This window comes from Chelonoidis abingdonii, chromosome 15, assembly GCF_003597395.2.
Source record: "Chelonoidis abingdonii isolate Lonesome George chromosome 15, CheloAbing_2.0, whole genome shotgun sequence".
Taxonomy (NCBI): domain Eukaryota; kingdom Metazoa; phylum Chordata; order Testudines; family Testudinidae; genus Chelonoidis; species Chelonoidis abingdonii.
This window is the reverse complement of record NC_133783.1, coordinates 22,678,262-22,699,738: the sequence shown is the minus strand read 5'-3', so window position 1 is coordinate 22,699,738 and position 21,477 is coordinate 22,678,262. Positions and strand designations below refer to the sequence as shown.

Genomic DNA, 21,477 nt, shown 5'->3' with positions numbered 1-21,477 from the left:
TTGATAAGCAGTCTCTGAAAGAAACTGAAATGAAGACAGCTTTGTTTAACAAGAACCACCACAATTCCTTCTGCTACAGGAAATAAAAGCAATTTAGGAGAGATTCTCTGCTAAAGAAATTTGTCAAGTGTTCCTAGTCACTGTAAACCTGAGTTACACATCATTATGGATCTATCCCTAGATGAAAAAAGGTGCTTTTTTCAACTAAGGGTACGTCTTTGCTATCGGCCGTATCGGCGGGTAGCAATCGATTTCTCAGGAATTGATATATCGCATCTCATCTAGACGCAATATATCGATCCCTGAACACGCTCCTGTTGACTCCGGAACGCCACTAATGTGAACGGCGGTAGTGGAGTCTACAGGGAGAGCCACGGACTTCGATCCCACTCAGTGAGGACGGTAGGTAACTCGATCTAAGATACTTCGACTTCAGCTACATTATTCACATAGCTGAAGTTGTGTATCTTAGATCAATGCCCTCCCCTAGTGTAGACCAGCCCTTAGTTAGATTAACACTACTGGAAAGCCTCATTAACACCCTATAACCCCTTTACAATTGTGTTAGTTGTCCATTCCTCAGCTATAATATGACCCAGCTAACTTAACTTAATGATGTTAAAGTGTTTCTACATGGATGTTAAGGATGCCTTAACCTGAATTGATAAAAGCAACTAAACTGAGAGCCCTAGTTCACTTACTGCGCCTGCCAACCATTTCAGATTCCAAGGCCAGAAGGGACCATTGTGATCCAAAATAATTCCTAGAATATATATTTTAGAAAAACATTCAATCTCGATTTTAAAATGGTCCGTGATAGAGAATCCACCATGACCTGTGTCCATCCTTCCAGAAAGCTAGTTCATCTTCCATCTCTTCTTGACATATAACCAGATAGTTTGCACTTTTGGTGACTACCTTGAGTTGTCATCCCACTAAATAGCTCAACAATACCCTAGTAAGGAACTGAAGGGTTGCTGTATTGAGGGAGTGGGATATAGATTACCCTTCCGGGCATCAAGTTGTTCTTTTTCTTGAAGGGCTCGGATAGCATTTTGCAAAGCTAGCATCACCATCTTTCCTTGACCTGTATGGCTATGAAGATTGCAGCTATTTTCTGATGGATCAGATCACTGACATCTTTTGTTAGCCTGTTTCTGGTCCATATTTGGAGAATGTCTTCTAAAACTGAAGAAATCACCACTAAATTTCTATGCAGGAATCAGAATATGATCTCTGGTAAGATCTGTCATGTCATTGATGCAGTAGTTGAAAGTGGAGACTCTTTCCCCATAGTTCAGTAGGCACAGCAATAAGATGGTGGAGTGTAAGGCAGGTTGCATTATTTAGAGCAATTCATGAGGTAACAAGATGGCTCTCCATAATAATAAATAAAATCCTTCATAATATATAGATATAGAAATGATTAAATATTAAACTGCAGTTAAATATCCAGTTACTGGGAACTGCCATTTAAAGTTATTTTTGATTTTAAATAGCAAAAAAATGACTCTCCTGTATTCATTAAGGAAAAATTGTCTGAAGAATCTCATCTTTCCAACAAAAAGAAGGAACAAAAAGCACAAAATAGTTTCAGAAATTAGGAAAATCTTTATTTTTACCTTCTGCTAATTTAAAAAGAACAAAAATTGCTTGTTTTAAAACATTAAAATGCCGATGAGACCATTGTAAGAGAAACACTAAAGGATCCTCAACTCAGTGTGAGCAGATGACAGCAGAACATAGGTATGTAAATGACACTTTCCATGAAATAAGGTTTATATGATCATTTTTAAACAAACATCTTAAAGCAAGGATCATAGTTTTATTCTTCAAGCCACAAACCTTTAAATAATGTACTGTAAGACATCTCAATTACTGCTTGGTCAACATGGAATTTAAGACATTTTTTAAAATACAATCAAGACTTGCACTTCATTCTTAACACACTTCTCATGGATAAGAAGCAGTTTAGAGATTAAAGTCCTGCATAGATCTATCTCCTGCTTCGAAAAGAACTAGGGCTTCTCATCTCACGTCAACTATCCTCCATGACAGAGAAAGTTCCACTGTTATAAACACAAAGCCACCTCCATGCTTATTGTCATCCCCTTTTCATTTGTTATAAATTAGGAAGACTGGCCCAACCAAACATCCACATATCCAAGCACCTCCAAATTTAGTGGGAAGAGGTTTCACAATCTAAACTTTGATCCAGATTTGAATTTTGCTGCCATTCAGTCTCTCTATACTGAGCCAAATTCTCAGATTCAAACAGACCTAAATTTACTAGTGCTCAAAAGTCAGATCCAAATTTTATGGCTCAAGCCATCTCCAAGAGATTGCTGACATCATAAATAAGATTCGTGCAATTAAAATTATAGAAAATGTAACTTACACTAACAAGCAAAAAAAACCTTGATCAGCATAGCAAACTTCTCACTTTATTTTGTCTATCATTTTGGATTACAGATGCATATCTGGGCCTTGGCAGGCTGACAGCTGTGCAGAAATTATGAGTAGTAGTTTCAGCTAGAGGCACAATTGGCACACCTCCAAGAGCACAACATTTGTGCACACAAACTGACATTTCAACATACAAATCAGGTAACTGCATATGCAAACCAGTGGATGTGTGTAGTTACCTGACATATGTGGCTGTACAAATGTCAGGTGGTGCGCACAAAAAACAAAAACAAACAAGGAGAGTGTGGACTCCATAAGAGTATGTGCAGTTTTGCAGAGGTGCATCTATCGTACCCTGGACTGAACAGCTGGCCAAATGTATTTCTAAGCAGGTTTGCTTTAGCACAATAGGTCAAGTCTTTCTCATGTCTGTGGACTCCTTCTTAGTAATAGAGTACATCGGAATAAAAACCCCTGACATTGCTGTGATTAGGTTTTACAGCTTTATAAAACAGCAGAGCTTTGTGTAAGTACCAAGCCAACATCCAACAGAGCCTCTTTCAGAAAGAATCACGGGACACCAGTTAACACATCCAAAAAAGTTTAATATTTTCACAAATATCACTTAACACTAGTATAACTATTACTAGTGTGCAAAGTAAAAAGACTTTCTACCTTTGCAAAACCAGTTAGGCATGCAATTCTTCAGGTAGACACACACACACTTAAAGCTGCAAGTACTGTTTGTGACTCACATGTTACCTTACAACATTCAATCACAGTGCATCATAGTGCATACTGAAATGTTATCAATAACTAGGGCAATCCAAATCTTGGGGGTGACACAAGAAGAGGGAACAGCAAGCTGCATATCCAGATTTTCTGCAGGAAAAAAAAAACCATGCAGAGACCTCAATTCATTTCTGGTAGAAAAGGAGGAAATAACTACAAAGGACGCTCTTTTTTTGCAGGAGAAAAGTGTGACATGCAAAAGTTATTTAATGTAGACTGGCTTAACTTGCTGCTCAGTTTAAAAAAAATAGATGTGCTAAATACTTACAATGACAGAATCGATTCAGCATAGGAAGGGATACTCAGTATGTATATAATCTGTCGTAGTTGTTTTAGTCCATGGAATAACTGGGCCTGGCATTGTTTTTGTGGTTTATTTGTTTTACGCACTGGGGTCCTTAACATCCAAACCAAAGCGAGACCCTGGTATTATTTTGTGTTTTGAGAAAGTGTTTAAACGTTAAAACTTGCTTTGAAACAAAAATAAACTCTTTAAAGTAAGAGGAGGAATTTTACACTTCTGTATGATACTGTTCCAGTCTGTATAGCTACAGACTCAGCAGAACAGCAAGAGTGTGCTGATTTATTTAGTTAAAAAAAGGATAGAAAACTTTTACAAGAAATCTTAGACTCTGAAGAATAAAGCAAAATCTGCTAAAGATCACAGATTTCCCATGTCCAGAGATTTGGATTACCCCAATCAATCACTTGATTTTACTAGTAAAGATTTTCCTCTTTAAACAATACATATTGTACTTGGTAACACAATACCGTTCACAGAAGCAATGGGAAATGCCAGTGATACCAGATTTTTGGGACAGAGCCATTTACTTTTACCGTAATAAAACATGAACTGAGGAGGCAAATAGGTCGTATTCTAAATCCCACTATAGAGTTACATGAGCACCCAGTGCTGACACACTGTAATATTTCCAGAGTCATTTCAAGTGAAACAACATTAGGCAGAAATGCAGGAGGGAATTACTACTTCTGCTTCTATAAGCAAAAACACCTTGATTTTATGTTCAGCATATCAGTGGTGCATTTAACATGGACATAATATCTGCTGGAGAGAATACATGTCATACAAAGTAACAGTAGCTTTCATTAATGTATATCATTTGGCTGTAATTTTACTCAAACAATAACTTATTTTGACAGCTGAATAAATAATAAACTGATTTTCATGACCTAGAGATGGGGAATGTATGTACCAACCAGGTGGAAAAGAAACATGCAGATTGGGGGTCCGGAGATGAGTGATATTATCAACAGCACACACACTATTTTGTATCCTATTTTTTATGTCATTAATTGTACTTTTCAATAAAGCAGTGAATTCTGGTCTTCTACCAATTCAGACTACAGAGTCGCAGCTTTATAAGAAAGTGCTCAAAAGGCAGAATTAAAGCCAGTGTTCTGGAGTTTAGTTTTGCTCAGCATCACGCAGTCTACATCCCACAGCAGTAATGAGAGCTGCCCCTTTCCCACTGCCATCTTCTGAAAGGAGAAATGTCACATTGCATTTCGGTGCGAGATCCTTTACTGTTTGGTGCATGATCCTTGAAAAGCTACAAAACAAACAGATAGGGATGTAAGTGTAATTCAGCAGCATCGCTACAGGATTCTGCCATGAGGAACACAGTTCAACAAAATTCTGAACACTGACTAGGCACATAAAGAGAGATGAAGAAAACTGCTGGAGAGTGCCGATGATTGAGAGACAATATAACAAATGGTAGTTATGAAAGGAAAAAGTAGTTTAAATGATAACTATTTAGTTCTACCCCTTAGTTGTAGGGAGCATGGTTGCCTGAACCTATACTACCTCTGTCCTTCCCTCCAACCATCATCATTAATGCAAGACAGACTCAGGAGTTTATGCTACCTCTCCATCCACTCACTGGCTCTGGGAGGTCTACAGGGAAGCTCCCTTAAGCCCCACAGCTGATGAAGAGTTGTCTTTACCATCTGGGCTGCTTGCTTCTGCCTCCCACTACTGCTATAGGTAACTGTACCAAATGCACCCCTGTAGTCACACCCTACACAACACTACTGTAATAATCTTTGTACAAAATACACCTTTGAAAACTTATAACTCACCGGTCATTAATATCATGATGAAATATGTGTAGTAACATTATGTGTAAAGTTATAAACAAAAGCTGAAATTAACTCTGAAATGCGTTTACCGGACAAGTCTCTCAAAGAGAAAGAACAAGTTGATGCCTCTAGCCAGATGTCAAAGTTGATAAGCAATCACCTATCAAGTGGCCATTTTTTGGCAAGGAAGGGAGTTCAGGAACAAATGGAGCCGCATGAAACCTCTTACCACAATACTCCATGACTCCAACCTCACAATGGGAATTAACTCTACCTAGGGGTAACCGCTGGAAAAATGCATTTCAAAGGAGGACTGAACTATAAAAGGTGGCGGGGAGAAATACCCCAAGGTATCTCTCCCTATCCATCTCTCTCTTTCACCTAAGATGACAAAAGAAACAGCCACTGGACTTTGGGAGCAGGTCCTGGCCTGAGAGAGTTTTGTCAGCAACGTTAGGGGAAACGTGGTATTAGACTTAACAAACTAGACTTGGTTTCAAGGTGAAGTTTTAGTCCTAGGAAGAGTGTTCTCTTTATTTCTCTTGTAAGCATTTCTGGATTTAATGCCTTACAATTGTATTACCTTAAAATCTCTCTCTTTGTAGTTAAATAAACTTATTTTATTCTTTAATCAAAATGAATCCACTGTTGTGAACTGTGTGGGTAACTCCATTTAGGGAGATAAACTGTTGTATATGGATCCCCTTAGAGAGGCAAAGCTCAGTGGTTTGAGCATTGGCCTGCTAAACCCAGGGTTGCCAGTTTAATCCTTGAAGGGGCCATTTAGGGATCTGGGGCAAAAATCTGTCTGGGGCTTGGTCCTGCTTTGAGCAGGGGGTTGGACTAGATGATTGCCTGAGGTCCTTTCTAATCCTGATATTCTATGTATGTGTCTGGACTGCCGAGGAGAGGGGTGGACAGCGCAGAACACACATTTTGGGGGAAAACCCAGACTGGGAGTATGTTCGAGTCACCCTGCAAGTGGTAACCAAGGCTGGTGGAAGCCAGAGTGTGGCTGTGTATAGCTGCAGCCTGCCAGCCACACATCAGGCACTCAGGGTATTACCTGCATGCTGGAAGTCTGTTTGTGGGCAGCTTAGGTGGGAGCTACAAAGCATAGTTAGGTACCCAAGTTTGCAGGGCAGGGGTGACAGCCCCTCATTGGTCTGGACTGCACCCTGGAATGTCACAGGAACTCTAGGAGCTCTCCTCTCTGATGTCACAGCAGGGAGTGGGGTGATGGAAGCAGGGGATTTGGGAACCCATATATGCATACATATATTTTCAAAAGTATACAAGATATGGGAAATATTTGACCTAGACCCTAAACTGCATGTTTCCACAAAACATGGGCTGAGAATCACTAGTATTTTACTAATTTATTATCTACCCCCACTATCAGATACTTTATATGATAATCTGTCAGGCCCACATTTGACTGTCGAGATGTACTGAATCTACTGGTTCCTCACAGCCCTGCAAAAATCATGACATTTTCCAACACAATTTATCTTTCACAAATCCACAGTGACTTACATACTGTATTATCTCTAAACCTTTTCCTAATATATTCATTAGACTTGCAGCGTGCAATGTTTTAGCTTCTTTTAAATACTGAAACTATATTTACCATTTTCCAGTCACCTGGAATATTCTCAACATCAAATGATTACTTAAAAGACTCTTTGGAGCAGGGACTGTCTCTTCATTCCAGGCGTGCGGACAATGCCTAGCACAATGGTGTTCCAAACCCTGACTGGGGCATCTAGACACAACTGCAACACCATTATTAACTTAGCAGCAATTAATTGTTGAGCTATTTGATAGCTTATGCCACATCTTTCTTGGAAGTAATCTGATCTGTATTGCTTTATTTTTGCCTACCACTGTTTCATTAATGTCAGTCTCTATAGTTCTTCCTCATTACTACACACAAACACCCTCCAGAGTTGCAACATCAAACAGTGATGCAAAGAAACCATTCTTCTGTCATTTCTTTTTCAGGAAGCGATAATTCTTTGCTTTTCTCCCCTATTTAATGGCCCTATTGCTCTTACCTGTACTTCTGACCTCCACCTTATTTAATGAGTTTCATTACTTTTTATTTGTCATACTATTCCTAACTATTTGTGCTTTATTACTCCTTCTACAGTCTCTTATTCCCCTTATAAAGCTCCAACCATAATTGTTTTTCAAGCTCTGGTTTTGCTTGCTATTAATTTAAATGACTATTCTTCCTCTAACAGAGACCAAAATCTGACACTTCAGAGAAAGGCCAAACCTACATCAATGTAGCACTCATTACAAACAAATGCAGAAAAAAATAATACTTACTGGGGGTGTAGTTTATACAGAGTCCCATCCACACCAACTGTTACTTCCAGGTGGTCTAATCCTCTGTTCTCTCTTATTTTATCTACAACCGCAGCCATTCCAGCTCCACACACCTGAGCTGCTCTTCTTGATACTGCTCCACAAACCGTCTTTACAATTATACTGTCATCACAGGTACCGTTCAAGCCTAGCTGCTGGAGGATTGTTCGTACCTGAAGCAATGCTAACCTGTCACTGAAAAAAAAGGAGAACAAGATGTTTGACCAGGTCACTGAATGAAGCCTTTAACAACAACAACATTTAGTATTTATACCACAATTAACACCTAATAATTTCTCACAAACCCCTCTGAGGCACAGTGAGCTTAGGAGTCCATGAATGCCAATGGGCAGAGGGCACACCATACCATGACTTATATTAGGCCTAACACACTCACTGCCCCAACACACTATTGTCATAATCTGTATCTAAAAGATGTTGTGGAAAATATCATATACAAACTGGTGACACATTGGTCCCAAAACCATTGTGTGATGTATGTATGGGGTGAGTACAATGAGTTATAAATGTAGGATGAAACTATGTCCTTAGAAGGTGTTTGACAGGCAGCCCATATATCCCAGCCTGCCCTAGACAAAGGCACATGTATTTATTTGTCTACCCGCTTGTCCTCTGTGATCAATGAAAAGAACATTTACACGCAAGGTAAACAAAGCCACCAAACTAAAGTTGGGGAGATGACAATAGGAGATAGAGTCTGTACATCCAGGAAGCCTTCCTGGCTCTTGAAATGGAGACAAGGAACTTTGGGGTAATATTGAGGGAGAGGGGGGTAGGAAAGAAACATTTGAATAATCTATCAACTGAGAGAACAAAGAAGCCAGTGCTTCGTATCTATAAAAGCTAGATCCTCCTGTTAAATCAGGTCTGAGAATGCTGGCAGTTTGGAGTGAGCAAGAAACTACATAAGGCAACGCTATTTCTTGCTAGAATTAAGTGTTATTTTTGTTTTGTTTATAACCCTTTGCTATCTTTTGCTCTTAAATCCATGTTCTTTGTTAATAAACTTATTCTCATTTTGACTGCAAGCTCTCTCAGTGTGTGTATAAACCCAGCTCTGCTAACAAGTTGCCTTGTGTACTGGCTCTTTGGAGGCCACAAACTTTGTGTTACCTCTGTGAGCACCAGTAAGAGGGACAGGACACTGCAGGGTAGACAGTTTTGGGGAGACTCAGGACCAGAAGAATTGTTGGTGTCATTCTGCAAAGAGTAACTGGGCTGGTGGAAGCCAGGATGAGACCACTGTGTTACGGGCATGCTGCTGGTGTCAAGGCTCTGAATCATAGCTACATTAATACAGAGGTACCCAAGGTTACAGAGCAGGCAATGGCAAAACCTCTTATTGGTCTGGGTGAACACACAAATCATCATAGGCACATCTGGCAAATATTTGCTGTTGAAGCCAGGTTAGGACTCACGAGAGTGTCTCACAATCTTGAGCTCATTTCTCCACCCTATGCTGCTGCATTCAAGCATCAATCATCATATAAGGAGTCAAGGCAAACACTGAAGCATGTTCTATTTAGAAGTAATACTGGTTCAACAGACTGGATTTTTTGCATCTCTCTTCCCTCCTCATTTGTTCTAAAGGATATTTCCATGAGAAAAGTCTCCATTATACTAGGCTTTTCCTTGAAACATCAAGTGGCCTTTAAATTACTTTACAATATACTATCTTGGTACTAACAGTACAATACAAATAAATAATCAATGAGTAGCTATTGCTAGCATAGCTTAATAATTACCTCTCTACTACTACACACTACCGTATGTATTCAATAAGAAAAAGGAAATTGTTTTTGTTTTTAAACATACAAACAAAATGAAATAGCAAAACCATCTTTGATTACTATCACTATGACTCAGGCTATGTCTACACTAGAGACCTTACAGCTGCATCGATGCAGCTGTACCACGCCAAGATCTCTCGTGTAGCCATTCTATGCCGACTAGAGAGCACACCCGTCAATAACTACAGCATCTCCTATGAGCAGCAATAGCTATATCAGCAAGAGAAGTTCTCCTGGGCTGACATAGCGCTGTGCACACTATCATTTATGCTGGTGTAACTTACATTGCTCAGGACGGTGTTTTTTTCCCACACCCCTGAGCAACATACGTTTTGCCGACATAAGAGGTAGTGTTGACATGGCCTTATTTGGAAATACTCCTATGAATTGAGAAAACATTCTAAAGAATTCTTCTTGCAGCCTTTATAGGCCTCCAGTACAGATAAAAACAAAATATTTTTCCTCGTATTTACAGAAGTATTTGAGCACAAAATCATTTTTCTGTTTCCTGATCCCATTATTTTCCTACTTAAAAGTCATATAGTTCTAAGGTGAACTTCCCATTTCATTATTGCGCTCTATAAATAGTTCTGCTAATCTGGCATGAATCTTTTTTCCCTTCCAGGTTATCACGCGCACACTCAGTTGGACAGGTAAAACTACTGTCTGACACTTAAAAAGGAAAATGTTACATTTTATAAATGTTAGAATTCCTAGAAGAACTTATTTTCAAGAAAGGTAAAAGAAGCCAAAACACATTATTAAGTTTTAAACATATGTTACAAGGGTAAGTTAAACAGTTTAAAATTCTGTGAGCTGAGGCAATTAGCCTGAATCTCACTATAGCATGAAAAGGAAAATAACATCTAGCTTACATAAATATACACAAAAGATATAGGTCAAATCTGTAAGGCTATCCATGATCACTGACATTTGTGCCATTTAACAGTTACCAATGAGTATAAGTTTTGACATCAAAGAATCTGACAGCTACAAAATTTAGGCCTTGATCCTGCAAACACTTGCTTAGGGGTCAACTTTACTGATGCAAGATGGGACAGTGAATTCAGTAAGGCTACTCAATGAATGTTTGCAGAAGCAGGGCCTTACAGTTTACAAGCCAATGTGTGCTTCAATAAGAACTGAATGCCAAGCAGTTGCTCAGATTTAGTTAGTGAGGACACATGTTGCATAATCTATCACCGTTTAATTCTAGAAAAATTCAATGACAAGCAGAGTTGAACTGCACTCCTAGACATTTCCTCCCCGCAAACACCACTACTAAATTAGACATGCGCTATTTCAACTGGAGCAATTCTACCGGGCGACAGTCTTACCTCTCAATCTGTGAAAGGAACTTGGTTTCAAAGATACCTCTGGTCTTCAGCGACTCTGAAATTTGACCTCTAAACAGGAATCCCCTTTTAGTGAAGTCAATCAAAATATTGCGAACGATTTCTCCCAAGTACATTCCACTAATCATTTTCTCATACCTGGAATTAAAGACAATGGTACAATTCAGAAGGAATGTTATTTATAAATAATCCAGTTAGTTTACATGAATATGCCGAACAGTAGTGAAGAGTTTGATAACTGTCTCATAACTGGAGTTTTAGAACATTAAATGGAGCTGCCTCGGTGTTAGTAGGTTACACAGACAATGTGCGTTTAGAGCCGAGTTTCAGTCCCTGGAGCATTACCTCTTTTCATAGAGGAGTTCTATAAAGAGCAGAAACTACTGGATAAACACACTGAAAAAAGTATCAGAGGAGTAGCCGTGTTAGTGTGGATCTGTAAAAAGCACCAGAGTCCTGTGGCACCTTATAGACTAACAGATGTATTGGAGCATAAGCTTTCATGGGTGAATACCCACTTCATCAAAGCTTATGCTCCAATACGTCTGTTAGTCTATAAGGTGCCACAGGACTCTGGTGCTTTTTATACTGAAAAAAGTAAGTGCATGAACAACGGCAGAAGTAATAGTACATGTTCATGAGTATTTCCAGGAGTATAGCTTACTTACCATTATTTACTGGTTTAATTACGGATAAATTCATCAGTACAGAGAGTAGGGCTATTTATACTGTATCACTGAAGGTTTTATTTCAATGTCTGGTTGCACTTAATCTGTTGCACGTGTCCAGATGTGGAGGCAACAGTAAGTGTGCCAAAATGCATAACAAAGCCCTGCATTAAAAAAAAAACAAAACCCAACACACCTTGATCCAAACATTGCATGTTGGGACTTGCAATTTCTCAAGGACATGCCTCTATACCAAAGATTATGGAAAACGCAACGTGTTCCATTTTATCCAGATTATCTTTGCCTCCTTAGAATTCTGGCCAAGTTGCTAAGATCATGCTCAACTGCGCAAAATTTGAGCATTTCTGTCCTAAACTAGCTATTTAATAATAATATAGCTGTTTACAATAAACAGTTGTGACAGACCTTGAAAAGGAATAACTGAATTCTCTGAGGAAACTCTTTTGTATTAAATTTGATCCCCCTTTCTTTGGATATACACGCAGCCAGAGCAGTATTTTATTTATCCTCACCCTTCACACGGGTGTTATGAAGTGTAATTAGGTGTACTCAAATCATGCTAGGTTCTTGAAATGAACGGTGTTATACAAACTCAAATACTGTATACTATTGGAATCTATGCTTACCAACCCTCTTTGCCCGGTTCCTGTAGCTAGCTGTCAATGTTGCCCCTAGACGTGAGTACGACAGTTCCTGTTAGCTCTCCTAGCTATTATTGAATTGCTAACATGATTCTCAAGCGTTTAATGTATTTGACAATTACTAATGTTAGAATTTTGCTAATTCACACTTTGTTCACACAAACACAGAAGCCAGTGGTCAATTCCCATTTCTCAGCAGTGATACAGTAACAGAGACAATGGAGTACTGAGGTTCCATATTATTAAACTTTTCTTTGAAAATGCAGGGAATCTGATATGACATTTTTATTACTATCAGGTGCTTAGCTGATAAAACATTTCTACATGAACATTTACTGGTTTAGGATGAAATATTTTAATAATTAAAACTAAACATAGGAACACAGGACATAGCACTGGATGGGACCTCCTGGAGGGCCACTCCCATGCTATCCTCATATAATCCCATTCATAAATTTATCAAGCTCTGCCTCAAAATTAGTTATGTTATTTGCCCCCACTAGTGCTATTGGGAGGCTGTTCCAGAACCTCATTCTTCTCATAGTTAGAAACCATCTTCAAATTTCCAGTCTACATTTGTTCATGGCCAATTTATACCCATTTGTTTTTGTGCCAACATTGGCCTTTAGCTTAAACAGCTCTTCTCCCTCCTTGGTGTTTACCATCTACCCCTTGTGTATTTATAGAGAGCAATCATATCCTCTCTCTCAGCCTTTGTTGTTCTTGGTTAAACAAGCCAAGCTCTTACAGCGTAAGTCTACAGAGCAAACAAAGGTGTGATGGGGTGTGAGTATACTCATGCTACCTTTACTCCAGCTATTATCAGTAACAACAGTAGTGAAGCCATGGCAGCACAGGCCTCAGCATGGGTTAGTTACCACATCATCAGTGCACTGGGGATCCTGGGTATGTACTCAGGTTGCTAGGTCATGCAGAAGCCTGTGCCATCAAGTCTTCACTATGGTTGTTACCCATGCTAGCTAGATTAGCACTGGTATATTTACTTGTGCTACAATCACACTTTCATTTGCTTTAAAACATACTGCCCAGTTTCCTCTTGTAGAATACTCTCACCATTCCCATGATCATCCTAGCCGCTCTTCTCTGCGGCTGTTCTAATCTGAATTTATCTTTCTTTAACATGGGTGACTAGAATTATACACAGTACTCCAGTCTCCACATCTGTTAATTCACTGCAGGGTACATTTCGCTTTTGTTTGATTAATCAATAATTCACTACATTACAGCGTCTTTCTCAGTCTTTTGTGCAAATCTGAGATTTTACTGGCTTCTCTATCCAACCTAGGTACAAAGTAACATTTCACATTGGAAGGGGGCCGTATAGTCCAATTATGTCCATGAACAGTCTTGTATCCTATAAATGGCTTCTCTCTTAAATGCTTAACTCTCTTTGAATTATATACTCCTTTGGCAGTTCATTCCATGCTCTCTCTGCCGTCATTGCAAAAAAGCGTCTCCCAGCTTCCTCAGTGCCTGATCCTTTATGGACTTCAAATTGTACCCTCACATTTTGGAGCTTTCCAAGCAGTCTGCCACCTTCTCTGTATTCCTCATGTATTTTTACACTTCAATCATATTTTTATAAATTACTGTATGTTTATATGATGGCTTGTGTACATAGCAAGTTCGTGTGCAGCAAGCTACAGCATGAATCTGCAGCGCACTAGCTTGCCACATGTTAACTCATTTTGCAGACCCTGCTACCTAAAAGGACAGTACAGCATTCTGAGCTCATGTTCTGGGCATGTAACAGCTCATCGCACTTAACAAGCAGACAGCTGCATTTTCAGGTAGCTGAAATTTCCAGATGACCGTGAGAAGGTAGTCCCAAGCAAAGTGCGGTGCAGTTTAACAACCTGGAGGTGACAAAGAAAAGGATGACCAACACAGAGGTGACATTAGAGAAAAGACTGCAACCACTTGACCTGTCAGAGATGGAGAAAGTCATCCATCTGGGAAATCAGGAACAACAGAGCTCCAACAGGGGACAGTGACGGCACAAACTATTATGTCCTCTTAATCCCTCTATTTTCCATAAATGGAGATTTAATTACATCACTTTTAAAATCAGCCGAAGGCAACATCACGTATTCCTAGCACATCGGTATTCCATAAATTTTGCATCAGATTTCTTGCTAGATTTCAGTATTAAATACCTTTGTTTTCCAGAATTTAACGAATAATCATCGACAGCTTTGTCGTAAATTGTTCTGATGTCATCCAGGCATCCATTGTCTCCAAACGCACCCCACTCCATGTTCACACACATTCGTCCTTGATCTCCCTCTACCATCTCTACATTTCTCATTTCCTCCATGTAACATGCATTGCTGCCAGTGCCTAAAACAAGTGAATGAACAGATTATTTTTTTTAAATACCAGAACAAGCATTAGAACCCCTTATGGGCTTTTTCCATATTTATAAAATAATTTCATATTGTAATAATGATAAATCTTCAGTATTTATAAAGAGATGGAACTAAATAATCCCCCTCGCTGGTACAGTGAGGTGCAGGGATATTACCCATGCAGTGCCTCCTCTGCAAGAAGTCTCTGGCTGCCCAGGGCTGAATTGCATATGGGAAGGCGGAGAGGAGCACACTTTGTGCAGTACAGGGTACAGTTAGCAGCAGATGAACCTAGGCTCTTCAATTCCAATTGCGCTAGTGCTTCGTAAGAATTTTTAATACACCTCTACCCCAATATAACGCGATCCGATATAACACAAATTCGGATATAACATGGTAAAGCAGCACTTTGGGGGCGGTAGGGCTGCATGCTCCGGTGGATCAAAGCAAGTTCGATATAACGCAGTTTCACCTATAACGCGGTAAGATTTTTTGGCTCCTGAGGACAGTGTTATATCAAGGTAGAGGTGTACAAGAAGGAAGCAGCACAATATCTGACAGAAGATTAACATGCAACTCTAATCAATGTGCATCTGAAACCAAAATCGCAATCTTGAAGTTATTAGTCAGCTTTGACTCACTAAGCCAAAACTCCCACTGGATTCAATAAGAATCTTGCCTGGACAAGGACCTCAGTATTTAGCTTAATATTAGGAAATTTCCCCAAAATTCTGACATCCATCTAAATTTAAAAACAAAAGAAAAGTACAGGGATTGTACACCTGCCAATGTTAATAGCGAACTGTTGAATTATTCTGTAGCTGCAACCCCTCCATATTGCTGCCCAATTCTAATTTGAGAAAGAAGAGAAAAAGGCATATTTTCAGAAAGCCCACTGCTCAGTGAAACAAAAAAGAAACTCATCTCACGTGCGGTAGTGTTTTACTGATGCTCATAGAATACAACTGCCATAAATCCCATACAATAGAACCCCATGTGTTTCCATTTTCTCTCTAGTTAGCCTGCCAAAATCACAATATTAAACTTGACTTGCATAACTCTAAATATATTAATTTGTCTCTGATTCATCTAAACAATCTTTCTAAGGGTCTGCATGACCCACTGAGATTACATAGTTATCCTAGCCTCACTGCACTCTTTAAATCATGTGAATCATCTTTTTTTCTCTATTATATTACTGACCATTTCTTGATTTTTTTTTATTTTATTTATTTTTTTTAAAAGAAAAACAATGGTAGTTCCAAAAGCAACTGAGAGGCAGTTCCACCCTATTCTCCCACAAAGCTCCACTCTCCAAAAGGCTCCACCTGCAAAGAGTATCTATCTTGTGATTGCAATCCATATTAATTTCCATTTTAAACAATCAAATTGGCAATATCAGATATATATGGAAGCTCAAAAAGGTCATATCAATGTCGAAAGAAACCTGTCCTACAGGTCTGTCCATTTCTAGCTCTGGAAACCATACATTTTGCTATACATTCAACCACATAATTTACTATACATTACAGTATGACTTGACAGAGGAAGTAATCTGATTGGCAGATGGCACTGTATTAACAGAGATGGAACAAGTTAGTTACATTATGCTGCCCCAGAGTCCAACCAACACTGAAGAAACCCATCCTGGATACTAATTCTAATCAGTTCTAGCCTACTAATGTCCAGTATCAAACCTTCCCTTCCTGAGCAAGCCCATAGAGATGCTAGATAAAGGCTGACTGCAAGCCCATCTAACAATCTGATATTTTAGCCCAGGAACAATCTGGATTCACACGAGGCTACAGGATTGAAACCATTTAGTGGCATACTGATGATCTCCTGTTGTCAATGGATAGAGGACAGATATCTTCCTGAGTTTCTGCAGCATTTGACACTCCTGCCCATCTGACACTCCACTGCTTGCTGCCCTGCCTAAGAGTGGTGACAGGAGTCCAGAGTAATGTGCTAATATCACTTGAGCCCTTCCTGGAGGGATGCACCCAATGAGTAGTAATGAGAAATTGTCTCTCCACCACTTAACCCCTTCATTTTTGGATTTACAGGGATCAATTATTTTACCTATCCTATTCAACACCTACAACAGTCAACAGGTGACCTGCCTAGCAAGATCTGCTGAACTCCTTCTGAGCAGACCCGTTCTTCAGGGTTCAACCTGCTATCAGAATAACTCTTGCATTGTCCTGTTTGATTTTAGGAGGACCATGTGAACCAAGGGGATCGGGGAAAAAAGGCATAAAGTAGGCAGTCCGTCCATGAAAGCAGGAAGGCATCAGAAAGGGAGCTCAAGCTGTGTCCACAGAGCAAACAAAACTAATGGCATTTGCTGTTCTGCCAGATGGCAAACAGGTCCACTTGGGGAGGCCCCCACCTTTGGAAGATGAATCTGGCAACTTCCAGACGAAGGGGCCAGGATCTGCAGAGGTGATCCGCCAGTATAGTCCAGGCTCCCAGGAGATGTGACGCCGTGAGATGAATGGAGTGCTTTTGCGCTGCCCCACAGACAGATGGCCTCCTGACACAAACACAAAGATCGAGCCCCTCTCTGCTTGTTGATGTAAAACTTGGCCGCAGTGCATCTGAGACTAAGGTTACCAACAGTTGAGGGGTAAAAAAGGGCACCTCCATCATCACCAATCTTGGGTTTATCCACCAGCCCAGGGAGGGGAGGACCAGGAGAGGGACTGTGAACACTGAGTCCAAGTGGTGTCTGCTCAGGACATCTGGAGGGGCCTGAGCTGCAACCTTGCATGCTGAACTACATAAGTACAAGCTGCCATGTGACCCAGCAGCTTGAGGCACACCTGAGCTCATGACTGAGTAGCCAGGATCTTGGATATCAAGTCTGATGTGGTCTGGAATCAGACCTCAGACAGGAAGGTCCTGGCTTGGGTCAATTTGTGCACTGCCCCGATAAATTCTATTCTCTGAACCAGCACAAGAGCTGACTTCTGCTTGTTTATCAGCAGGGCTAACACTCTGAAGGTGGCTCGGACCGGGCTGATGCTGTTCTGTACTTGGCTGTTCAACGCAGGTTCAAGATGGGCCAGAAGCCCACTTTGGCCTTTGGGATTAGGAAATATTGGGAATAAAACCCCTTCCCTCTCAGGTCTTGAGGATCTTCCTCCATGGCCCCCATACATAGGGATTGCACCTCCTGGACAAGGAGTTGCTTGTGAGAAAGATCCCTGAAGATGGAGAGGGATGGGAGGGAGGGATAGAAACTGAAGGGTATATCCAACAGTCACTGTGCTCAGGATCCACTGGGTCCAATGTCTGAATGACCATGCTGGGCTGAAGGGCAACAGACGGTCCAAAAATAAAAGAAGTGTGTCTTAAATAGTGACGGGTACAGTGCTCTCAGGCACACCTTTAAAAAGGTCTACTTGGGACTGCCAGAGTCTCTCTGGAACCCCAACTGGGAGGTTGAGGTGGACAGGATGGTAAGCGCCATTTTCTTTTGAAGGGCTCCTGTTTGGAGCTGCTGAGAACTGAGGAGGCTGGAAGCTGATGGAACATAAAGGCCGAAGGATCAGAGAGTGGCCCTCGAGTCCTTCAGGCCATGAAGTCTCATGTCCATCTGCTCCAAGAAAAGAAAGTGGCCTTCAAAGAGGAGTTCTTCCTCATGAGGTCCAACAGTCCATCCAAGGCCAGAGGACTGGAGCCAAGAACGTTGCCGCAGAGGCCATTGCCTTGGCTGCTAAGTTGGCAGCGTCCAGAGATTTGGAAAGAGGTCCCTGGAAAGAGGTCCCGGCTACGTTCTCATCCTCTTGCAAGAGGACCACAAACTCCTCCTTGACTTTTGGGGCAGGAAGTCTTTGAATTTAGTCAGTGAGTCCCACTGATTAAAATTGTATCTCTCCAGCAAAGCTTGCTGGTTGGAAATGCGTAGTTGAAGGCTAACCACTGAATAACCCTTTCTTCCAAAAAGGTCTAGTCTCTTAGCTTCTTTTTGCTTCGGAGTAGCGCTCGACTGTCCGTCTTTTCCTTTTTGTTCGCTGCAAATACTACCATGGACCCTGGGAAGTGTGGGGAGAGGTGAGAGTACAAGTATTCAAACCCACTTGCCAGTACATAATACTTCTTTTCTGCCCTTTTCGATGTGGGGGCAGAGAAGAAGTTTGCCATAGTCTTGACTGGTCCCATCATGGCCGCATTGATGGGCAGGGCCACCTTGAATGGAGCTGCTGCAGCCAGGATATCAACAAGGCTGTGTGATGTCTCTGAGTTCCTGAATTTCCAGGGCCAGGTTCACAGTGACCCACTTCAGAAGATGTTGATGGGACCTGAAATCATCCTGCAGAAGCAGGCTCCTAGGACCCACGATGGCCTCATCTGGGGAGGAGGCGGCGGCTTGCACCATAGGAGGATCTCCTTCCTCTTCTTCTGCCTCAACTATGTCTACCGAAGCCACCTCCTGGACGTCGGGACCAGGGTCAGTAGCAAAGTCGGGATCCGGTGCCGAGTGGGAAGGTGCGGTAGCCTGTCTCTTGGAGATCATCAAACAGGAGTATTGGGAGGGAGGACCTGGTGCCAGGGGAAACCTCAGGGATCCCAGTAAGGCCACCTGGATTGGCCAGTGACCCGCTGGCCAGGTGTGGGCTGAGGAACCAGTACAGAAGTCTGGAGGTGCATACACTGGGTACCGGTGACAGGCTTTCAGGCCTTCAACTATGCATTTCCAACCGGCTTTCCTCTGAAGAGGAGTCTTCTTTCGGTGACCAAAGTGGAGCAGCACCCACTTCCACCTCCATATGGTACCAGGGTTCCAGGGACAGGTGATGCACCAGAGATTAGGACGCTGGGATCAGGGAAGGTTTGCCCCTAGAAGTGCCAGAGGGCCCAGTGCCAGGAAGGCGTCCAATGTTCCTTGTTCCCTCCTGCTTCCGGATACCAGAGCTGACAGGTGTCCCATTGCGGTTGGCGGGACCAGTACAGAAAGATAGTCCCTAGCAGCCTGGAAAGCCTCTATGGTCAATGGCACTGTCAGACCACTGGCACTGTGGTAGCTTGCTGGTGTCAGTGAAGGGTCCCGCACCAGACAAACACTATAGGCAGAAAGGAGAACTGTACAACAGATGATTCTTATTGTTAAATGTATTCTAATTTTAATCCAAATATATTTGTTTAGGAAGGTGGGGTTTTTACATTTGGAGCTGGAGGCTATGGACAATTGGGTCATAACTCTACCAGCCATGAGATAAACCCAAGGAAAGTTTTTGAACTTATGGGAAGCATTGTCACACAGATCGCTTGTGGGAGGTAAGATCCATCCTGTACTAGAGCTATGAATGGCAAAAATATTTTGTACACTGAGCATCTGGTTGTATAGCGAAGTATCTGAACTCTGACCCTTACAGATAAGGGGTAAGAACAAAATTGTTAGACTTGAAGTACTTAAATATGTTATCTTAAAAACAGTATTAAATAAAAAAATAAAGAAAATTGTACCACCAAGATGGTGCCGATACGGTCCAGGAGCAAGAATGGCCCAGCACAGGTCTCACTATGCTGCCTTTTCCCCACTTGTCTCTCTTCTGCACCAGTGAGCGTCCTCTATCGGCATGCTGCTCCTTGTACTTCTTCCTTGGCACTGGAGACAGTGAATGGTGACAGGAAGAGTTCCACGCTGGGGGAGCATTTTGCACCGATGCCGAAGTACTCGGTGCTGAATCAGAGCCGCTCGGTTCTGAGACTGGTCTGAGGGTGGCTTCCAGGAGGATAGCCTTCAGCCCAATGTCCCTGTCCTTTTTAGTACAGGGTCTGAAAGTCCCAGCAGATCTGCCACTTGTCCCTCACGTGGGTTTCCCCAAAGCACTTTAAGGAGCTGGAGTGCAGGTAATTCATGATTTGCCACAGTAGGCACAAGGCTTGAAGCCTGGGGACCAGTGCATGCCCAGCTCCTGTAGTGAAGAAGTCCTTCTATGACAGGGACTAACTATATACATTAATACTAATTTTAAAAATTGTATCCACTAAAGTGTGATAACTACGACAAAGAAGGAATCCAAAAACCACTGGGAAGAAGTCTTGCCGCAGCAAGAAATGTTGTTCCAGCAACCATCATAGGCAGTAAGTGTGCAGCAAAAGTGTGCGGCTCCAGAAGGCACTAGAGTTGTCCCAACAGATACCACGGAGGGAAAAATTTCCAGCAAGGGTGCACATGGCACACACACATCTTACATGGGATGGACATAAGCAAGCACTTGAACACATATTTCAAGGGACCATTCAAGGTGAAGTGGCCCATTAACACTCCACCAGTCACAGGGGAAAAGGGGGCAGGGGGGCGAAGGGGAAGACAGCTGATGTGTGTGGGGTGTTAGCAATGGTGAGCTTCAGTCGGTTGTTCCAGGACAACTGGTTCTAAAAAAAAAAGTTTTTAAATTTAACAAAGACTTGGGCAGCTGTCCACCTGGCCCCAGCCCCAGCTCACCTCCCCCTTCCTCCTCCCCTGAACTCTACGCCCTCCTTCTCCTCCCCCTCCCCTGCTTCCTGCAAATCAAATGTTCGCAGGAAGCCTGAAACAAGCAGCAGTCCGGCTCCACCTGAGCGGCTCTCCCTGGCCCCAGTCGAGCGGCTCCGGCCTGGCCTGGCGAGTTGTGCCCCGCGGCGCCGGTCCTGGTGCCGGTCGAGCGGCTCCGGCCCTGCCCAGGGAGTCCGGGACCGCCACGCTGGTCGCAGTCCCAGCAGAGCGGACCAGGTCCTGGCCCTAGGCAGTGTGGTAAGGGGGGGAGGGAGCAGGGAGGGGCTGTTCAGTGGGTTGTGGGGGGTGGATAGGGGTCAGGGCGGTCAGAGGGCAGGAGAGATTGAATGGGGGCAAGGGTCCCAGGGGGCAGTCGGGAAGGAGCAGGGGTTGGATGAGGTGGTGAGGGGCGGTCAGGGACAGAGAGAAGGGAGGTTGGATGGGGCAGGGG

The 21,477-nt window shown here is 42.1% G+C and overlaps 1 protein-coding gene across 1 annotated transcript in view; it reads right to left on the bottom strand.

Moving 5' to 3' along the window:
* Window positions 1-1,588: 1,588 nt before the first annotated feature.
* The window catches only part of HK1 (hexokinase 1), a 71,729-nt gene continuing 51,840 nt past the window's right edge, over window positions 1,589-21,477 (bottom strand). Inside the window, exons 16-19 of the mRNA XM_032795216.2 lie at window positions 14,348-14,531; window positions 10,823-10,978; window positions 7,636-7,869; window positions 1,589-4,769 (exon numbers count right to left, since the gene is read on the bottom strand). Coding sequence (XP_032651107.1) covers window positions 4,625-4,769; window positions 7,636-7,869; window positions 10,823-10,978; window positions 14,348-14,531 — 719 coding nt within the window. The 3' untranslated portion in view covers window positions 1,589-4,624. The remainder of the gene's footprint in view (window positions 4,770-7,635; window positions 7,870-10,822; window positions 10,979-14,347; window positions 14,532-21,477) is intronic.